At 37.9% G+C, this 22,538-nt stretch overlaps 2 protein-coding genes across 3 annotated transcripts in view; one reads left to right on the top strand and one right to left on the bottom strand.

Annotated features, from left to right (window-relative positions):
* Nucleotides 1–22,538, bottom strand: part of LOC128227933 (uncharacterized) — a 40,543-nt gene that overhangs the window by 12,708 nt on the left and 5,297 nt on the right. For both annotated transcript variants that reach the window (XM_052938885.1, XM_052938886.1), the window contains exons 2-10: nt 14,584–15,533; nt 14,215–14,328; nt 10,900–11,057; nt 9,881–10,034; nt 7,592–7,730; nt 4,922–5,071; nt 2,761–2,876; nt 987–1,211; nt 2–153 (exon numbers count right to left, since the gene is read on the bottom strand). In XM_052938885.1, the coding sequence (XP_052794845.1) occupies nt 2–153; nt 987–1,211; nt 2,761–2,876; nt 4,922–5,071; nt 7,592–7,730; nt 9,881–10,034; nt 10,900–11,057; nt 14,215–14,328; nt 14,584–15,522 (2,147 nt within the window). In that variant the 5' untranslated portion in view covers nt 15,523–15,533. The remainder of the gene's footprint in view (nt 1; nt 154–986; nt 1,212–2,760; nt 2,877–4,921; nt 5,072–7,591; nt 7,731–9,880; nt 10,035–10,899; nt 11,058–14,214; nt 14,329–14,583; nt 15,534–22,538) is intronic.
* LOC128226152 (uncharacterized) lies at nt 20,305–20,706 on the top strand. The gene has a single exon (XM_052936050.1). It carries the CDS (start codon nt 20,305–20,307, stop codon nt 20,704–20,706), a length of 402 nt encoding a protein of 133 aa, XP_052792010.1.

Genomic DNA, 22,538 nt, shown 5'->3' with positions numbered 1-22,538 from the left:
CCTTTTAATGTTGACTTCATGATCTAAGGGAAGCTGCTGGTAGAAGCAGACGAGGCCTGGGTCTGTGACCTTGATCTCTAACACACGATTGTCAAACTTCTCCACTACAAGGTTTTCACATGTTAGGTTTCCATGGAAACAATTTTTCTGTTCCTGAAAATAAAAGATAAGTTATAATTTTGTTTACATAATATATGAACAAGAGCCCTGAATCACTTACCGAATATATGGAACCCTGGCCATGGCATTTCTATTGAGTCACTATATACATCTATAATTTGAGCTGTGTCCTACTTTTTCACCTAACAAAAGGTATATTCATTAATGACCTGAATTCGATTCTAGGATGAACATTAAAGGGTTTTGCTCATGGTTTGTAAAATGCACTTTTTTATTACAAAATAAAGAGAGGCAAATCATAACGGGTGTTAAAAATTAAGATACTGACAACTGGAACCTTTCAGCAAATGTTGATATTTGCCAAAAATTGTCTTTGAAGACCACAATTTACAATGGCTTTCAGTGATACACTGTTGTGTGATCGGTTAATAAGCATTATCATTTATGTTATCAATGTATTGCTAAAAGGTAAAAATATCCATCTCTATTGTGGCCTAATGGCAAAGGAGTCCGTTTTCTAATCATTTCCAGCGTGTACTCAGTCTGACCAATTTTATAAGTATTCGTCTAAAATAGTGGCCTCAAGATAAGTGACCTTAAAATTGTGTTCTCTAGACTGTAAACAAACCAACTATGAGCGGATGCCAGAACAAACACAGTCATAAAAACCTCACCTTGCAATTGATTCATGATCTAATAAGAACCAAAAAAGAAAGAATTTAGACAATAAAACATCATGATTAATTGAAAATAGTTATAATCTTAGGTTGAAAATAGATCAATCTATTATGTGAAAACCTAGTAGGTTAGCAAATTTATACAGTTACATAATGATATATAAAATAATTTGGAAGCAGTCAACCTACCATGTATTGCAAGGCCTCTGCCAGGCATATAGAGACATCAATCAGGTGCACAAATGTCAGTTGGGGAAGCCCAGTCCTGTCCATGCGCAGGAAAGCCTTCATGCTACACAGGCCAGTTCCACTCATCAGCAAGCCTGTGCTAGGCCCAAGGGTTAGTCCCAGGAAATTGACAAATAAATTTGACCCGTTTAACTTCAGCAGTACCTCAAAGCCAGACATCAGGGACTGCAATGTGAGAGAAAGTTGGTAAAACATGGGTATTGTGCAATTGACTGTCGAAACTGTACAGACAATCTTCTTAAAAGCAAAATACTTACAGCAGAAATATTTCACATAATTATGTACTTTTATATGTTATTTTCTAACCAACTAAGTTTATGCCTTAATATTAGTTGAGAAGTTTCTTGAAAATCATCACATCAGACACACACTGAATTTAACCATGTTATTTTTTGTTGAAGTTGCAGAATGCTACTTACTGTACCAAGTGTTTCATTTTAGAGAGCAACATTATGAGACAAGTACTCATTACAAGACCATGAGTAAAGTGGTTTATGCAAGTATCAGTTAGCCTTACAACACAGGTTTAACAAGCATTTTCAGTGAAAAGATATCCCCCGCCAACGATGGCTTGTTTGTGCTTGATGGCTTGTTTGTGCTTGAAGGTTAAAAAAAATCTCAGAAAGAATAAGATAAGCACATTGGTTTATCCCTTTCCGAGCCAAATTATAAAATATCGACCGGGACTACTTTATGATAATTTTTTTTAACGAAATAAATCAGAGGGATGATTAAATAAAACTGTCTTTTCCGAAACTGCTTACTCGGAAACAATCATTGCAAAATAGTACAGTATAAGATAAGACGCCACCTTTAAAAGCGGCGTCTTATCTGGAACTGCACTATTTTCAACAGCATAGGTATGCGGTGAATGGGAACGGCTGCAAACAATGATTTTTTAATAAATCAAGGGCAATAACTCTAAGGAAAATTGACCAATCCAAAAGAAAAATAGACAGGCATCATCACAGTATGTTGGTTCTTATTAATTCCAAGTGTCATGAAATTCTACCAGCTAGTCGCATAGAAAAGGCTGCAAACATGGATCTTTTAATAAATCAAGGGCAAATAACTCATATAGAAATTACACAATCCAAAATATAAATAAACAGGCATCATCGCAGTATGTTGGTTCATATTTATTTCAAGTTTCAAGAATTTCTACCAACTAGTTATTGAGAAATGGCTGTAAATGAGAGTTTTTCAAAAAATCAAGGGCAATAACTCCAAGTACAATTGACCAATCCAAAAAAAAAATGAACAGGCATCATCCCAGTATAGTAATTCATATTTATTTTAAGTTTCATGAAATTCTGCCAGCTAGTGACTGAGAAATGGCTGTGAATGTGCATTTTTCAAAAAATCAAGGGCAATAACTCCAAGGACAATTGACCAATCAAATTTATTTTGGACGGGCATCATTCCATTATAGTGGTTCATATTTATTTTAAGTTTCATGAAATTCTACCGGCTAGTTACTGAGAAAACGCAGGTGACAGACGGACGGACGGAAGGAAGGACGGACGGAAGGAAAGACGGACGGAAGGATGGACGGACAACGCCATTTCAATATCCCCCTCCCTATTTCATAGGCGGGGGATAATAAGATATTTTACAAATAAGTATTTAACTCAATAGCAATGTTTACACGTAAATGTAGCTTCACATACTAGTAGTGGTGTGTTTGAAACCTTTTTTAACAACTCAACCTGACCTCATGCAGTTGTTGGTGGTGACGCTGCAGGGCTGGGTCCAACCTCAGCTGCTTTATCACAACATGCTGTTGCTCACATAGCCGACCCTTGTAAACCTCAGTGAAGTGGCCCTCCCCTGTAAGTTACAAAATTTAAGTAATACAGCATTTGACCATATCTGCCTACATACAGTCAAAACAAGTTGGCCCTTTATTGCTCGGCTTGATTTCCTCGTTTGCTCAAACTGGGTGTAAGGGATCAATTTTGTTTCATTCTGTGGATGCATTCCCGCTTGGCTCAATAGTATTTTCGCTGATCCCTGGGATATCGAGCCAACGGGTTTTGACTGTATCTCATACAGGCATGTGTACATCAGTCAAATAAACGTGCAAGACTAGTTAAAGCAGTGTTAATTAGCAAACTTTTAGAGAACAGGCCATTTTGCTTTCTGAATTGAAAATATTTCTTATATGTTTAACAGCTGATTTTAATTGATTTTTACATCAAAGGCCAATATATTCCAAGGTTGTTGAATTTTTTTTGCTATCTTGTACTGATAAACTCTGCAAAATCAGACACTTTAAAATGCCTTATAGATTTAACAAAAAAGATGAGATGTAAGTTAAGTTCCAAAAATTGCACTAAAAGTTCCAAAAATTGCACTGAAATTACATTTATACGATATAAAAATGCCTAAGGTTTGAATTGTAAGTGCTTCTTCTAAACAAATACCAGTATGTAAGCGGCAAAATCTGAGATGTCATTATGTACAACAAGATATACACACTGAATAAACAAAATATGCAAATTAATAACAACAAGGGCCTATGCTCTACTGGCATGGCTCTTGTGGTCATTTTCAATCCAGAGCATGTATGTATGTGTAAAAGGCAACAAACATATAGTTCACGTTTTGTGTTTGGGTTACCTGAAAACGTTGCCAACATCTGAGGACAGAAAGTGTTGTAAGCAGATTAGTTGCATGAACCATTTTAATAGGTGCCAAGTAAAGGTCATCCGACAAAAAAATGCTTTCAAAACAGCACTCATGGTCAAAATTTCATTTTTGTAGCTTTAAAGATGTTTCTATCAATAATGGCCACTGCATTACTTTCTTGTTCCCTAGAAATAAACCAAGTGTGATGAATATCAGCTAACAACCATCCTCACATTAAAGCTTAAATAAAAAAATGGAGAATCCAATTACTAGTATATGGTTTGAAATTGTATAAAACTGTGTAAGGGACTTACCTATAATAGTAACACAGCTGACATTACCAGCCATGTACACCTCGGGCTGACTGGCAACTCACCTATCTTGGCAGCAATGTTGACCCGACCAGCCATGTAGACCTTGGGCTGACTGGAAACTCACCTATCTTGGCAGCAATGTTGACCAGACCAGCCATGTAGACCTTAGGCTGACTTGCAACTCACCTATCTTGGCAGCAATTTTGACCTGACCAGCCATGTAGACCTTGGGCTTACTGGCAACTCACCTATCTAGGCAGCAATGTTGACCTGACCAGCCATGTATACCTTGGGCTGATTTGCTACTCACCTATCTTGGCAGCAAAGTTGACCTGACCAGCCTTGTAGACCTTGGGCTGACTGGCAACTCACCTATCTTGGCAGCAAAGTTGACCTGACCAGCCATGTAGACCTTGGGCTGACTGGCAACTCATCTATTTTAGCAGCAATGTTGACCTGACCAGCCATGTAGACCTTGGGCTGACTGGCAACTCACCTATTTTAGCAGCAATGTTGAACTGACCAGCCATGTAGACCTTGGGCTGACTTGCAACTCACCTATCTTAGCAGCAATGTTGACCCGACCAGCCATGTAGACCTTGGGCTGACAGGCAACTAACCTATTTTAGCAGCAATGTTGACCTGACCAGCCATGTAGACCTTGGGCTGACTTGCAACTCATCTATCTTAGCAGCAATGTTGACCTGACCAGCCATGTAGACCTTGGGCTGACAGGCAACTAACCTATTTTAGCAGCAATGTTGACCTGACCAGCCATGTAGACCTTGGGCTGACTGGCAACTCACCTATTTTAGCAGCAATGTTGACCTGACCAGCCATGTAGACCTTGGGCTGACTTGCAACTCACCTATCTTAGCAGCAATGTTGAACTGACCAGTCATGTAGGCTTTGGGCTGACTGGCAACTCACCTATCTTAGCAGCAATGTTGACCTGACCAGCCATGTAGACCTTGGGCTGACTGGCAATACGTCTTTTTTCCTCCTCTTCAGTCTCAAGGTCAATGGCATTTTGCAAGGTAATTGCATGCTTCGTCAAGAGGTTCTGTACAATGTCACATCCTGAAACAAATTCATAAGTGAAAATGAGAATGTTTCTGAACTTGTAGAGCATTATTCACAGGCTGATTGATTGAAACCTCTATATCAGACAGTTTTCTACATTTGAGATTTATTAACTTATTACATAAATTCAGTTGCCACATTTTGAAATAGTTTTAAACAATATGTTTCAACATGACTGCTAGGTTTGCCATACGGATGATCATTTACAACAACATCTAGTCTCTTTTTTAAAATTATTATGCTTGGAGTGTAAGAATCCTTAGGCTAAAAAAACACAACACCTGTGTTTCCGGTAACCCGACCGACCCTATGTTTAACTCACCGACCTTAATCTTTTTTAGGCATAAAAGTAAAAAACCAAAAATAAAATATATCGTCATTATTTTCATTGTTTGTCTGTCTCTGTTCCCGGGAAATAAACTTTCATTCCTGATTATGTATTACCGAGACGCTTTGTCAACAGGGAAACAAAAGGGCGGAGTTTGGTGATCCCTGTCCGATATCTTTTAGTTTAAATTGGCAAACGCATGTTTATGGTCCAAACACGAAGTTGATCACAGGAGACACATTTTGCTGTCTTTATAATGAAAATATTTAGGATATAGTTCGCGGTGTTATTTTATCCATGTCCAAAATAGAACTTACTTTATTTTACATTAGGCTTTGCGCATATCATGCAGGCTTCTTTCGATAAGCTTTGCGAATTCATGCAGGCTTATAAACTGTGTGGTTCACATTTCATTAATTGTTACATTAATTTATCCGCAGTTATCAATGGTTATTTATTTCATTTAATTTAAGTCCCTTCAACTGAAATCCAAACAAAAACCTGCAAAAGTTATAACAACACATTCATAGGAATGTGTCGGCTGCAGATCAAACGGTACAATTTGTGACGTCAGAGCACAAGCAGTAATAAGATAATAAGATCAAAGGCGTGTGGCTATGGTTTGTCTTTAAATCGGTTGGTCGGATACAGTATAATACCATTTGATTGCCAGGATTTCGTCTAGGCTGGTAAGAAAATACCATACGATCGAAAAAATATAATAATCAATAATCGTCGTCTGGGAATCTTAAAACAATGACCAAAATGTTTTAATTCACTACGAATATGCATGAAACTTTGATTGTAATGAGAATAATGATAAATTATAAATAATAAAATAAGATACATAAAATAAATCCATATCCGCATTTACTTGTTCTATTATTAACCTACCTCCACATAAGAGAGCTCACAGTTGACAAAAAAATCGCAATTTTATTCAAGCAAATTAACAAATTTAGTTGATAAATGACTGTTTCGCTAGATCATCATCATAGACTTATAGAAATTAGAAGTGCTGGATTTGTTCTAAAAACCGATCGCGTCTTATAAAGGAGTAAAACACCAAATTTCATGGGCAAAATTGGCGGGAAAATACGGTAGTCAAAGGTAAGGAAATGATTTCAGACATTGAACCATGCTGTTTTTTTCTGACTTTTTGTTAATTATGGAAAACTTAGATATACTGGTTGAGAAGCAGTTTCCGACGGAAAGCAGTTTCCGACAAATCGCTTTTTCGCGTACGTTCCTTTGATCTTCATAAAGAAGGTACTGCAATTCAACTATATGTAACTAGGCAATCAAAAGTTGAAATTCTTACCGAGACACATAAGAAACTTTTATTATTATTTAATGTTTAATTTTTATTTTTCATTTTGGACACAAACTTGCACGTGGGGGATCTGCACGCGCAGCGTATTGCGCATGCGTGTGAACCTAATTTGCATATCTATTAATAGCTACAACGTTTTCCTTAATTGACTTATACAAACGATGATCATTGTGTACATATTTGTGAACACTGGTGTCATGCTATGTTTCGCATCCACATTCACTTAAATGTATACAAACACAAGTTTCCATCAGAAATGAATAAAAAAAAATCATTGATATTCAGTCTCTGCCTGATTTCGAGTATGAATTGAATGTCGTAAATTTTAAGGTTTAAATTTTTCGAAAATGCTGAAAAATTAAATAACATTTCTCTTATTACAGTCTTATATTTAGTTTATTAAATAAACGGAAAATAAAAACACACAACAGGCACCTTAAATATGCCCCGCATTCAAATTGTCGGAAACTGCTTCTCATCACAAGCTAATCAGAACAATGTAAGTACCCTCTTTGCGCCCCTATTAGATACACTATATGTGACGTCACACATGTAAGAAATATATCGACAATAGCAGCTTGAGCTGTAGTTATATAAAATGTGAACAATTTTAGTAGATATTTAAACACGTATAAATAATTCAATAAAAACGTTAAAAAAATGTCGGAAACTGCTTCTCAACCAGTAATATAATTGATTTGATGCAACAAAATTTACATGAAATCGAAAACTGTAAAAAGAAAGAAAAAAAATCCCGACCGACCGACCTTTTTTTTTCGCCATGTTACCGGAAACACAGGTGTTTTTTTTTGGCTTTATGAAAAATAAAATATTCCTAAACTGCATATAAACTCACCTTCTGACTGTGGCTGGACCGGTATTACATTGCTGGGCAGGAATCCCAGAGCCTTTGCCTGTTGCCTAAAGAACAGTTTGGGAGACACAGGATCAGCCTGGGATCCTTCTAGAACTAAACCATCTTCCCGCTCCATTACCTGGAAAAGAGAACATTCCATTTTCTCATACAAAAATTTGTCCACTAGCATTTATAACAAGATCAAGCTCAGCACACTATATTTTATATTAGTATGTGTTGTTTAACAGTTATCAATTATATTAAAAGTAATAACAATATATTAATTTTTGGTGTTAAAGTGAGTAATGTTGCTCAATGAAATGTGATACTTAAGCGTATTGTACTAACTAGGTTTATTTAAGAAATTGGGGCTATTTCTAGTTTGAAAAAAAAAAAAATGTCCATAACTGACCACTTCAGAAGATAAAAAAATCAGCTCAAAACAACATGATATCATACAAGCTCCACTCTTCTGTAAGTTGCCATATAATCAGGAATTCTATGTGTTTCTATAAGGCCACACCAAATTAATGTGGAGCGAGCGACCGAAAAAAAAATTTTTTTTGTCAGTATTCATAAAATCCGACGAGAGCGAAGAGCGAAAAATATATTTTCCTTATATTCAATATAAATAAGAAAGATTGTTCAAAATAATTGCCCTTATACCCATTTTAATGCCATCTTGAACTGAACCTCTGATGGACATTGGGAATACATACTATTTATTCATCCGTGTTTAGTACAAACATTATATGGATAAAGCTAATTTCTTATATAATTAAAACGTACTTTAATATGACATAATATTCATATGACATAATATTCATAATAATAAATAACACTGCTTTTAGTTAAAAGTTTGAAACGACTTATATAAATCTACCTGAATCAGTTTAACATCATATGCAACTGTATTTAGACATAACTTAGGATTGATTTGGGATTTGTAAAAAAATGATCACTTACACAGGCATCATAAAACATCAGACTCCATATAACATAGACTAAATTTTGTTTTTATTATCACAGGAAATGCAATGACAAGTGCTTATTAAAACAAAAAGAACAAGGGTATTTTTCAGAGTACTTTTTTTGGTTATTTAGATGTTTTTATGCACCAGCCAATTGTATATGCCCCCCCCCCCAAGTCTGGAATAGCGGGGACTTTGACTTCCGCTCTCTCAACACCCGGGTAAAATACCCGACCTGCAGGGACACACTGCTGGTGGTAAAATCCCTGCCAAATGACCCTGCAACCCTGAATACCTATGTGAGGCCCATTCCCGACTATTTTCAATATGAAGACAAAACCACATTCACTAGGCCCTGCGGGGCCACCTGAAAGGTAAAAACACAGCCCATTGCCTCTGCTGTCCCCGGTATACCCCTGGAACAAGGGCGAGGGGTGGGCGGGGCAGTGGTTACAATTGAGAAGTGCATTACAATCCCGGTTTATGCTGCAAATAAAAACAAAATATAAGGTGATAAACTTAGGCTTACTTATGTTGAGGTATTTCCAGACAAGTGTTTATATCGCTATTTGTGAAAAGATATTTGTTCAAAACTGTTGTTTTGTCAGAATTTGATCAAAAATGAGCTTGATACATCAATTTGGACCAAACAATGACTCATGTTCCAGTTAAGTTGACCTGTCCGATTTCCATTCAAAACGAGTCACTAATTATGCAATATAATCGCTACCAGTCTTAGATACACATGCTTTATTGCATAATGATTGCTTTAAATAATGCTCCTTTAGTGCATGAGACGATCAACAATGACTTCAAGCATGCTCAAAACATATTTATTGTCAAAAATAAGATTTAATTTCAAAACTTCGAGCCACATTGTTTATACCGGAAGCCGCCATTTTGATTGAATTTATTGAAACCCATGCTAAACAGATCGATATACAGTATAAAAACACTATGCATCGGTAACTTCCGTTTACAAAAACACGAAAACTAGCGTAGAAAAATTATACTAGATTACTTTTAGCCTTTTAATAAATTATTACCTGAAAAAAATCTGCTTGGCTATCAAAATGGAGGTGCGGGCGCACAAAAAAAAATAAAATATTTTTTTTACATTTTCAAAAAAATAGGAGCGGTAAATCCGCGGAACGAAATATCTATTTGGTGTGGCCTAAGTGTATGTCCTAAAATGGTGATAGAGTATGGTGTCTGTCATGCATAGAGGACTATAAATTGGTACATGTATGTGGTCTGTACATACACACAATGGTCGTATACATTACCCACGATGATAAAATAATAACGCAATGCTCACCTTTCCAAAGCTTCTGACTATGAGAGATTTGTCCTTGGGTGTCCTGAGATAGAGAACATCATACTGTCCGAACTTCTGAAGATTTGAGCGCAAAACGTACCAATCGCGACACTGGAGACCTCGCTGACTCAACTTCTTCCTTATTGTGGCCTCACTGGTATGCATAATTACTGGTATGTATGATCAGTGATATATATGATTACTGGTATGTATGATCAGTGATATAAATGATTATTGGTATGTATGATCATTGGTATGGTGTTAACTGGTATGTACGATCAGTGATATATATGATCAATTGTATGGATGATCAGTGATATTTATAATTAATTGTATGAATGATCAGTGATGTATATGATTAATTGTATGGATGATCAGTGATATATATGATTAATTGTATGGATGATCAGTGATGTATATGATTAATTGTATGTATGATCAGTGATATAAATGATTACTGGTATGTATGATCATTGGTATGGTGTTAACTGGTATGTACGATCAGTGATATATATGATTAATTGTATGGATGATCAGTGATGTATATGATTTATTGTGTGGCTGATCAGTGATATATATGATCAATTGTATGGATGATCAGTGATGTATATGATTAATTGTATGGATGATCAGTGATATATATGATTAATTGTATGGATGATCAGTGATATATATGATTAATTGTATGGATGATCAGTGATATATATGATTAATTGTATGGATGATCACTAGAAGTAGTATGTATGTCTACTGGTATGGAGTTAATATCCAATAAAGCAGAAAACAGAAAATAAAATCCATTGAAATTCATGAAGTGGCTATAACTGTATTTTTTACTTTTTTGTTGTTATTTTTAAGTAATTGTATTGTTCATGTCAATGGACTATTATAACAGTATTACAGATATAAGATAACTTGGAGGACCATAAAAAAAATATATGTTATAAAACATAGATAGTGAACAACAGAAAAAGGATACAAATCATCAAAACAAGTATGCACCATATCCAAGTACTTACCTAACAGGTCCATGTGCACGGACCTGATATTGTTTGTGTATGCGTGGTGACTGCAGGTCGGGGCACAGGCTTGTGTAGTAGTTGAACATGAGCAAGCAATATTTCTCAAGGCATGTTACAAATGAGTGGCTCTCCAATCGGTCTTTGAAGTACACTTTCTGTAGAAAGTACAGATAAATGTCAGTGAATATTGACATAAGGCTGTTAAAGTTATAAAGGTCTGCTGTATTCATACCCAGTAGGAAATGGAGGAACAGCTAGTCAGGCCATCACATTCAAATCACATAAACACAATCGTTGATCAAATCAAAATGAAATTCAGCCCTTAAATAACTTCATTTATGAAACAATTTAAAACAATGTGATCGAGTTGTTCTCCGTTATAACAATTTATTTTTACTCAATCCATCAACATCAAGAGCTGTCACAGTATGTGACGAATGCCCCCGAATGTGACATTGACCTATGAACAAGGTCAGTACATGAAAAGTTAAAGATTAAACAAATACATACGGCAAGTTATTTTAAATTGCCTCTGAACATAAAAAATACCACCCATACTTGACAACCTACATTCTTATGTCCTTATATTCAGCATTCCATTGTGAATAAACACTAAGTGTATCTTTCACCTTAGAGGTAGGGACATTGGTCTTGCATGTGACATGTCATCTTGGTATGTCGAACACATGTGGCAAGTAATTTTAAAATCTGTCCATACAAGAAAAAGTTACAGCCCGGACATAACAACCAATACTCTGTATCCTTATATGCAGCACTCCATTGTGAATAAACACCTAAGTGTGACCTTGACCTTAGAGGTAGGGACACGATTCTTGCAGGCGACACGTTGTCTTGGTATGTCGAACACATGTGGCAAGTTATTTTAAATTCTGTCCATACAAGGGAAAGTTACAGCCCGGACACGACAACCTATACTCTATGTCCTTATATGCAGCATTCCATTGTGAATAAACACCTAAGTGTGACCTTGACCTTGGAGGTAGGGACACGGGTCTTGCTCCCGACACATCGTCTTGGTAATTCAACACATGTGCCAAGTTATTTTTAATCTGTCCATACAAGGGAAAGTTACAGCCCGGACACGACAACCTATACTCTATGTCCTTATATGCAGCATTCCATTGTGAATAAACACTAAGTGTGACCTTGACCTAAGAAATAGGGACACGGATCTTGCACGCGACACGTCGTCTTGGTATGCCGAACACATGTGGCAAGTTATTTTAAAATCTGTCCATACAAGAGAAAGTAACAGCCTGGACACGACAACCTATACTCTATGTCATTATATGCAGCAACCCATTGTGAATAAACACCTAAGTGTGACCTTGACCTTAGAGGTAGGGACATGGTTCTTGCACGCGACACGTCGTCTTGGTATGTTGAACACATGTGGCAAGTTATTGTAAAATCTGTCCATACAAGGGAAAGTTACAGCCCGGACACGACAACCTATACTCTATGTCCTTATATGCAGCATTCCATTGTGAATAAACACTAAGTGTGACCTTGACCTAAGAGATAGGGACACGGGTCTTGCACGCGACACGTCGTCTTGGTATGCCGAACACATGTGGCAAGTTATTTTAAAATCTGTCCGTACAAGGGAAAGTTACAGCCCGGACACGACAACCTATACTCTATGTCCTTATTGCAGCATTCCAATGTGAATAAACACCTAAGTGTGACCTTGACCTTAGAGGTAGGGACACGGTTCTTGCACGCGACATGTTGTCTTGGTATGCCGAACACATGTGGCAAGTTATTTTAAAATCTGTCCATAATATTCTGAGTTATTGAGTCGGACGGACGGTCAGACGGACTTTCATCCTTTGTCACAAAAGCAAGGGCCATTATTCTACCCATTGTCAATGAATGTGCTTTAAAATAAACAGTTGCACAACATCACATGCTGATAAAAATTAAAGTAAGGTTTGATGGCTGTATAATACTGTTTAATACCTTAATATCATATTTTTCCCTATAGTCAGTTAGAACTAAAGATATTAACTAACAGGAGATGTTAGAGTCCAGTTAAAACAATTATGCAATTACTGATATATGCCTATAATTAAGAAGAGCTATCATAATCTATAAGCATATGCCAGCCCGAATGATGACTGACGTCAAGTGTGGAGGAGTGATGCTGTAAGCGGTAAGAAGTTAGGTCTTGCATGTGACACGTCATCTTAATGTACCAAACATACATGCATAGTAATTTTCAAATATCTCCTGGCATGACAGAGTAACCGCCCGAACAGGACCAAATAAACTCTATATATGTGCATATCTGCAGCATTCCATAATGGTTAAACTCTTAGTATGACCCTTGAACTTGAGATAGGGTCGTAGGTCTTGTATGCAATACAATGTCTGTATGTACAGAACACATGTCCCAATTTAAGGACCATTACTCTGCTTGGTACAGATAAATAAAATCCCCAGATGAACAACTTCATTTGCTGGTTAACATTTCTCTGAAATTTCAGTGTTTTGACTCTGGTTCATAAACTTTTGGTGATACACAAGACTCAGGATTCCTTACTCAGGCTTTCAAGTGACCAATAACAAAAAAATTGGGATAAAAGTAGGAAGATATTTTTAAAAAAGAAGGGTAAAATAGGGATATTAAGAGCAAAAAGTAGGGACAGTAGGGTTCTTTCCTGACCTTTATTTGATGCAAATATTTAAAATGATTAAAAAACCTATTCATCAATTGTGATGTACATGTAGTAAGCTTTGCCTACAAACCAATGCTTCAAGAGGAATTCAGCCACAGGATGAGGAGAAGAACCTCTCATCATAGAACCCCACTTGCAGCACTGGAGACCAACTGCATCAACTAATCCTACCGAAATACTAGAAGTGGCTTCTTAATTAAAATCAAGGTTTAGACTATGTATTTCAATCAATGCATTTAGTTAAAACTTTTCTATTATTTCTCGAAATATTTTTACCAAAAAGTAAGGATAGTAGGGCTTTTTCAAGAAAAAGAATGGAAAAGTAGAACCCCAGGTGCACAACATAACATGCTTGGTAAAATGCCTTTAAAGTTTTGTGACTGGTTTCCAAACTTTTGCAGATACCCCGGACACAATTTTGCATGCTCTATAGCCTATTTTTTAACAACCGGTAAGTAAAGGGCCATAACTCTGTACAGGATGCACACACACATCAGATTTTGTAATGACTGGACAGACAGACAAGGGCAAATGCATATGCCCCTAAAGAGTATAGCATAAAAAACATATATTTTATCGCTTAGCATTCCAATTATGAACAATATGTTACCTCGTATTGGGCCTGTGCTATAATTTGCACTTCAAACCAGTCCATTCCTTCAAATGTTAACTGCTGCAATTTAACCTCATAAATTTTCTGCAGAAAAATCTCACAGGAAGGTTTCTGGAAAATACAGAGCATTATAGTAAGCATTCCGATTGGTGACTAAATCAAATACGAGACCTAAGACTACTTTAAATAAACTACTGTTTTTATTATATATTTTCAAAATTTTGTCGAGGATATTAAAATCAATATCTTTCAGAGGAAATCTCAGAGTAACTAATCTTTACAGGCAGGATTCTCCAATATAAATAACTTCACAGAACTGAAAAAAAGGTCCACCAATATTGAATGAAGTTTCATTTCAAAACTCACCCCAGAAATGATTTTCAGCTTTGAGGAGTCCCCATTCAAATTTATCGACAGCGATACTGCTGAAGAACTTTTCATCCTCAGTTCATTCGTATATTGTGTGTGCCCAGAAGTGTCACTTTCCTGCACTTGAATGTTTTCTAAATCCAGTTGATATGCGGAATAGGATTCTTCATAAAAGTCCTTGTCGCTCTGCAGTATGTGTTCTAAGAATGATCGCATCAAGATGTCTGCAGGGTAACTGTCACTTGGGTTTTTATCCTGATAGTCTTTTAATTTATTTCGAATGCTACCTTCTAGAAATCTTTTGTCAATAAAATTTCTAGTTAGAGCAGGCGGAAAAAAGTCTTTCAAGCTGATGCTTCTAAAGAAGTTTTCCACATTTTCTTCTGTCCCTGTATTTTGTGCAGAAATCCGCATCATTATCAAGATGACAAAGGCCCCAACACCGCGCGAGTCCTTGTCTTTTTCCTGACCCTTTAGGTACTTGAGGTCACCGTGCACATAGTCGTATTTTACTTGATAAAACAGATACTGCAAACAAGCACTGTACTGACTCAATATATCTCGACATTTCTCTTTTACAGGTACAAATCTCATTCTAAAACACAACTTTTTTTCTCCCAGATCAGGCAACTCACCAGGTGCAAGCCAAGTGTATCTACCATCCTGACTGTTATCAAAAGCCAGACCAAAACAGTCAACCACTGCTGGTGCTATCCCTTGGGTTTCAGCCAATGCTAGACAAACCTCCTCACAAGTGCTGCAGCCACTAACTCGCTCAAAGCTTAGCTCCCTTTTTTCCCCATACACACCAACCTGAACCCCCTGAGAGAGGGACAGCATCGTAAACCCTGATCCACTGGACATCTCAGCATAGCTCACTTGCTGACTGACCTCAGAGTTGCCGCCAAACCACTTCAGCTTCATCTTTCTCTGCATCTACCATCAACCTACAAATGAAAATATAAACATGAACATCTATCCATGAACATCTATCCATTTAATAAACATGTACCCAGGGATTTGTCCGTATGAACAATTTTATGTTAACATTCACCAAAATTCACCATTTTACAATAATTATTTTAGTATAGCTATAAGGGTGCGGTATTGTTAGGTACAGTAATGTAACAAGGGTGCTTGAGGATTTGAGTGATGTAGTTAGGGTGCAGTCTTGTGGGTTTGAGTGATGTAGTTAGGGTGCAGTATTGTGGGTTTGAGTGATGTAGTTAGGGTGCAGTCTTGTGGGTTTGAGTCATGTAGTTTGGGTGCAGTCTAGTGGGTTTGAGTCATGAACAGACAATGCGAATGTCCGTCGGACAGTCGGACATGTCCGGTATATTTCAATTTTGACCGACGAAACTTTTGTTTTGGTCGGTCACAATGTCCGGTGAAAAATTAAAGTCAGCACCGTTTAATTTTCGGAAAATTTACTTTCAGTTTCTAAATAAATGTTCAGAGTTATTTTTATATCATGATTATTCAGCGTGTTAATCCGTGTTTCACTATTTGTAAACCCCGTTTCGACATGTTTTCGTAAAAGCCGATAAAAGGCGTAAGGTTCCGATTTCAGCTCGTACTCTTATACTTTTATTTTACGGAAATGTTCGGAAATTACAAAATTCCGTATGTAGTGGTTCCTGGCAATCGTGTTAATTTAAATATGATGATTAATATACCGAGCTGACTTTCTTTCCGCTCTGTTTAACATTGCCAATAACAAGAACTCTACTTTCGTTTTTGCATAAATGTTGTGCCTGAGTTTGACTAGTAGTACAATTCGTTACATTTTTTAACCGTATTGCATCTTTAATTTAAAGATGAATAAAAAGAGTAAGATCTAGCTGTTCCATGGGTAGACGAACCAGATGAGTTTTTTTTGGGAGGCAAGGGAAGAAAAAAATTATGACATTTATAAGATCCGAATATTGATTTTTTTACATTATGTTTGGCTTTTTTTTTGTAATTTATTATTGTACTGTAAGACAAATCTAACCAAAATGATCTAAACCTGTTATAATGGGAAATTACAAAACTTATTTAAAAAAGAGGCTTAAAATCAAGGTTTAGGCTGATGTAACTGAATACTGTTTGTAACATTGCGACAGGTAAAAATTTGGTGCGACAGGTAAACTTTCAGTGTTTACCTGTCGCAATGTCCTGTGAAGAAGAAAAAGTTTTCGCGTTGTCTGCATGAAGTTAGGGTGCAGTATTGTGGGTTTGAGTCATGTAGTTAGGGTGCAGTCTTAGCCGAAGATGAATGACAGCAGCTGGGCTCAATTCGATGAGGACTTAAACCTTATTCTACAGTCAGCACTGACAGGGGCAGTCAAGAAGAAGTTGCGTGCACTACCTACACTTACCTATGCCCCAGGAAAGGAGAGATTTGGGCTAGAGAAGAAACCCAACCTCCCCAAAAAGCCGCTTATTCCGAACAGGAGACTCTGCGAAATAAAGAAGATCAGAGCAGAATTGCGGTCGCTGAGGAAGAGGTATAGGTGCTCAAGTGATGCAGAGAAAGAAGGTATTGTGCAGCTCAGGGAACAGTTAAGAGCAAGGTTGAAGGCACTAACCAATGCAGAAAGGCTGAGGTGTAAAAGAAGGGAAAAGGCAAAGAAGAGACGGCCTTTACCTCAAACCCTTACAAATACACGAGGAGTTTGTTGAGCGAGGAGAAGTCTGGAAAGCTCGAAAGTAGCCAGGATGAGGTTGAACAGCACCTTAGGGAAACCCATTATGATCCACTACCGAAGCGAAACCCTGGGAGAATGTGATAGAATTCAACCAATGGAAGAGCCATTCACCCCATTGAATATGAATGAACCAACATGGAAAGAGGTTAATGATGTGGTGAAAAAGACACGTTCATGCTCAGCTCCAGGTCCAAGTGGCATCCCATACAAGGTTTACAAGAAATGCCCAAAGCTTTTACAGACACTGTGGTTTCTCTTGCGTGTAGTGTGGAGGAAAGGAACAATTCCAGAGTGCTGGCAACTGGCCAAGGGCTGTATGGTCCCAAGTAAAAAGAACTCCAAAACTGTCAAGCAATTCCGAACCATCTCATTGCTGAGTGTTGAAGGCAAGATATTTTTCTCCATTCTGGCCAAGCAAATGACAACCTACATGATAGGAAATGGATATGTAGATACCTCCGTCCAAAAGGGAGGAATTCCCGGATTTTCCGGATGCGTAGAACACACCGTCGCACTCACACAACTGCTACATGAGGCAAGGATGAACCAGAAGCATCTCACAGTAGTATGACTCGACCTAGCAAATGCCTACGGCTCCATACCCCACCAGCTAATCAAGGTCGCACTACATCATTACCATATACCAGACAAGGCTAGCAACTTGATCATGAGCTACTTCAGCAACATCAACCTGAGGTTCTCATGTGGCAACTTGACAACAAACTGGTTACCACTTGAGAAAGGAATTGTAACAGGATGCACCATCTCTGTCATTTTATTTGTCATGGGCATGAACATGATTATCAAAGCAGCAGAGAGGGAATCAAGAGGCCCACTTACAAAATACAGTAAAACTGCAATCGCTCGAGGTCGCCAGGGACCGAGCCAAAACCTCGAGGGAATCCGATGTTTCGAACGACCCGATTTTCAATTTTCCAGTTTGATATGAAATATCTTCAGTGCATTTTAAGTTTGAAGTCGTCAAACAGACTGTTTACTAAGACACCGATTATGTGTTGGGTTGTGGAAATCGCTAATATGTTCAAAGTTTGTCTTAAACTAAATGTAAAACGCAAAAGAAAAAAACAATAAATGAATAAATAGAAATGTTTATTTTAACAAAAAAGTAACATTTTCGTAACAAGCAACATTTGTATCACAGTACATATTGTGGCTTTAGTCAGATTTAAGTTTCGCAAAATCAAGGATTGTTGATTGGCGCATCTTGTGACAAGATGTCGGTTTCGCGAAACTGTTCAATCCGATGTTGAATTGATATGGTAGTGTTTTATTCATATTTTCATAACTCATTTAAATTTCTCACAATTAACTTCTTATCAGTAACTTCTCATAATTATCATCTCAAATGCCCATATCAACTAATATCGGTCATGCGTTAACAATGAAAAACGGTTTTTCACCCCTTATCAAATTGCCTTTCAACTGTCATTGCAATTTTTACAACTTGCGAAAATTTTAACACCTAGCAAATGTTTGTTTATTTTGGAACACGCGTTCGGGAAAAAGTGTGAAATTATGTCCTCGAGGGAGCCATAAGGTTTTGTGCACGTTTGTGTACTTGGGACCGAGGATATTGCTCGACTGCTCGACATAATTAGGTTTCAAGGCAGCGTGGGAATATTTTATATGAAAATATAAGGAAAAAAGTTCGGGACCAAGCTCCGACCTCGAGGGAACACCGGTTCTCGAGCGACAGCTTGTTCGAGGGAACGCAGTTTCACTGTATTGGGATCAGGCTCCTATCAAATAGGGGATTCATGGATGACATGACAGTTACCACAGAAACCCATATCCAGGCGAGATGGATCCTCAAAGCACTTGATGAAACTGTGTCTTGGGCAAGAATGCTATTCAAACCAGTCAAGTCAAGGTGTCTGGTAGTAAGGAAAGTGAAGGTGACTGACAAGTTCAAGCTTGACATACAAGATGAGGAAATCCCTTCACTTGTCAACAACCCGATCAAGTGTTTAGGGAAGTGGTTTGATTCCACACTAAAGGACACCCGCAGCCAAGACAGGCTAAAACAGCAGATTGAAGAGGGGCTGAGGAGGATTGACAAGTCCGAACTCCCGGGAAAGTTCAAGGCATGGATCTTCCAGCATGGTATCTTGCCTAGACTCATTTGGCCATTAATGGTAAACGAAATCCCCATCAGTACAGTTGAAAAACTTGGAGCAGGCAATTAGCAAGCATCTGAGAAGGTGGCTTGGACTTCCGCCTTCTTTTACCAATATTGGACTCTATGGCAAGTCAACAAAGATTCAGATGCCCATAAGCTCCCTCATCGAGGAGTACGAGGTCGCTAAAACACGTCTGCTACTAACACTCAGAGACTCAAGTGATGGTAAGATTAGTGGAGTAGGAATAGAAGTTAGAACGAGAAGGAAATGGTCAGTGAGCCAGGCTGTAGAACAGGCTGAAAGCAGCCTCAAACACCAGGATATTGTAGGCACTACAAACAAGGGTAAAGAAGGTTTGGGAATCAGTAAGAAGCAGCGGTGGCAGAACTCTGATAATGTAGAGAAGAGAACCATGATTCAGGGAGAAGTTCGGAGAGCAGAAGAGGAGGCACGGTCGGCAAAGGCGGTACAACTTGGATCCCAGGGGAATTGGACGAAGTGGAACAAGAGGAAAATGGCAGGAGCTATGGAGGTATGAGCCACTTCAACTGAGTTTCCTTCTCCGATCGGTGTATGACATGTTACCCACTCCAACCAATTTGAAGCAGTGGAAGTTATTAGAAGACCCTTCCTGCTTTCTGTGTGAGAATTCCGGATCGCTGCGGCATATACTATCTTCTTGCCCAATAGCTTTGGCGCAAGGGCGGTATACCTGGTGGCATGACCAGGTTCTAAGAGAGATGGCAAATGTCTTAGAATATGAGAGGAGAAAAAAGAGACCTTTGAAACAGACAGGCCCCCAGTTAATCAGCTTTGTAAGACAAGGGGAGAAGAAGCCGACAACAACAGTGTGTAGCGGCATCCTACAAGAATCGCAAAACTGGGGCATGTTGGTAGACCTGGGGAAAAAGTTGAAGTTTCCAGAGGAAGTGGCCCATACCACCCTTCGGCCAGACAAAGTACTTTGGTCCAGGTCTCCAAAGCTGGTTGTACTGGTAGAGCTAACAGTACCCTGGGAAGAGATATGTGAGGAGGCATACAAACTGAAGAAGGGAAAATACCAAGACTTGGTAGACACATGTAGAGAGAGGGGTTGGAAGACGTGGCTCTTCCCAGTGGAAGTTGGATGCAGAGGCTTTCCATCACAGTCAGCGTGGAAAATGCTGGGAGCTGTGGGCATCAAGGGACGAGTCAGGAAGACCGCCGTCCACGCTCTTGGGAGAGCTGCAGAGAGGGCGTCCAGTTGGCTCTGGCTACGACGCAGCAAACCGACTTGGAAGCCAACATAGATGAGGTAGTGACTGATCACCACTACTGCCCCGCCATCTAGAGGGTGTACCTAGATAAGGGGCGAAACACCCAGTGACAGATGGGCACTCGGCTGAGGACGTCTATGTTAAGCAGTAAAGCTGTATCTTCACAACATAGATGCTCATGTTAAAATCATGCATATATTATTATATTATAATAATAATAATAATTATAATAATAATATGTGTATTTTTTATTTAACCGTGCAGTGTTAAATACTGTGGAGCTACAGTTGAAGAATATATTTTCATTGGTGTGAATCAGTTGACTTGTGGCATTTAGGGAGTAAAATGAATATCCAAATGTTAAAAAAAGTTCCTTAAACGTGCATTATGCACCAGATTATGCACCAATTCAATTGTAACCATGGCCCCCGAGGTCCTTGGGTAATTAGGGGATAATGAGAGAAATGGGCCGTGTTTTTACCTTCCAGGTGGCCCCGCAGTGCCTAATGAATGCAGTGGTTTTGTTTTTGCGCCGAAAATAGTGGGGAAAGGGCCTTACCTCAAAGTGCAGGGGAATTTGGCGGGGATTTGACCAGTACTTTCTCTCCGCAGGGCGGGGATTTTAAATACCAAGGATTGCCTGGACCGAAAGTCAAAGTCCCCGCTATTCTCCGGACCTGGGAGGAGTGGGCGTGGTTACAATTGACTGGTGCATTATTGTGGCTACTTGTGAAAATGACATCTTGTTTTGACTTTATTATACAGATCTATTATATAACAGGCATTATGGAGTACAAAACAAGTGTGCACAACTTCAAAACATACATTCTATAATTTTTCCCGAAAAAAGAAAAAAATACGGAAAATCCATCTTATTTTTATTTATTTTTCTCGACGCTCATTTTTGGACATCTTTTTGTTAATTTTATTCCCTCCTCCTGGCACTTATTTTTGAAAAATTTCCCTCAAAACGAAAAAAAAACAAAAAAAACTCTGGCCTAAAGAATAAAGTGTATAATAATTATTTGAATTAATGAACCTAAAAAAAGAACAATAATTACCTTAGAAGTGATTATGTTGAAGGCTTAATAAAATTTAAAATCTATTCCCTTGTTACTAAATTTAGAAAGAAGTGGAATCTCCAACAAAAAGGGAGAACATATATCAAGACTTGCTGCCCTTGCTTCGAGAGTGAACTTAACATAACTATCAGATTTTAACAAAATGTATTTATAATGAACTTGTAACCAACGGAGTGAGGCCATTTTTTTTCTCCAGGGGCATAATTTGAATTAACATGGTAGATAACCAATAGACAATGTTACACACCAAATATTTAAGCACTATATATAAGCCTCATAGTATTTACCAAAAATAGTTCTGTAATTTTTGTAATTTTTCCTTTAGGTTGCCATGGCAACAAGAGCTCTGCATGGAATGCATTTCTTTGAACAATTTTGAAAAAGCATCAATCAAGGATCACTCCTATGAAGTTTCATTAAAATTGTCAAAGCAGTTTAGGAGAAGATGATGATTATAACCAATTGTTGACACTTTTCCTTTAGGATGCTATGGCAACAAGAGTTCTACATGGAACTCATTTCTTTGAAGCATTTTGAAAAAGCACCAACCAAGGATCATACCCATAAAGTTTCATTAAAATTGTCAAAGCAGTTTCGGAGAAGATGATGATAATAACCAATTGTTGACGCTTTTCCTTTAGGTTGCCATGGCAACCAGAGAACTGCACTGAATTCATTTCTTTGAACAATTTTGAAAAAGAACCAACCAAGGATCATTCCTATGAAGTTCCATCAAAATTGTTAAAGGGGTTTAGGAGAAGATGATGATTATTACCAATTATT

Source organism: Mya arenaria, chromosome 3 (assembly GCF_026914265.1).
Source record: "Mya arenaria isolate MELC-2E11 chromosome 3, ASM2691426v1".
Lineage (NCBI taxonomy): Eukaryota > Metazoa > Mollusca > Bivalvia > Myida > Myidae > Mya > Mya arenaria.
Note: the sequence above shows the minus strand (reverse complement) of the source record. Positions and strands in the feature narration are given on the sequence as shown.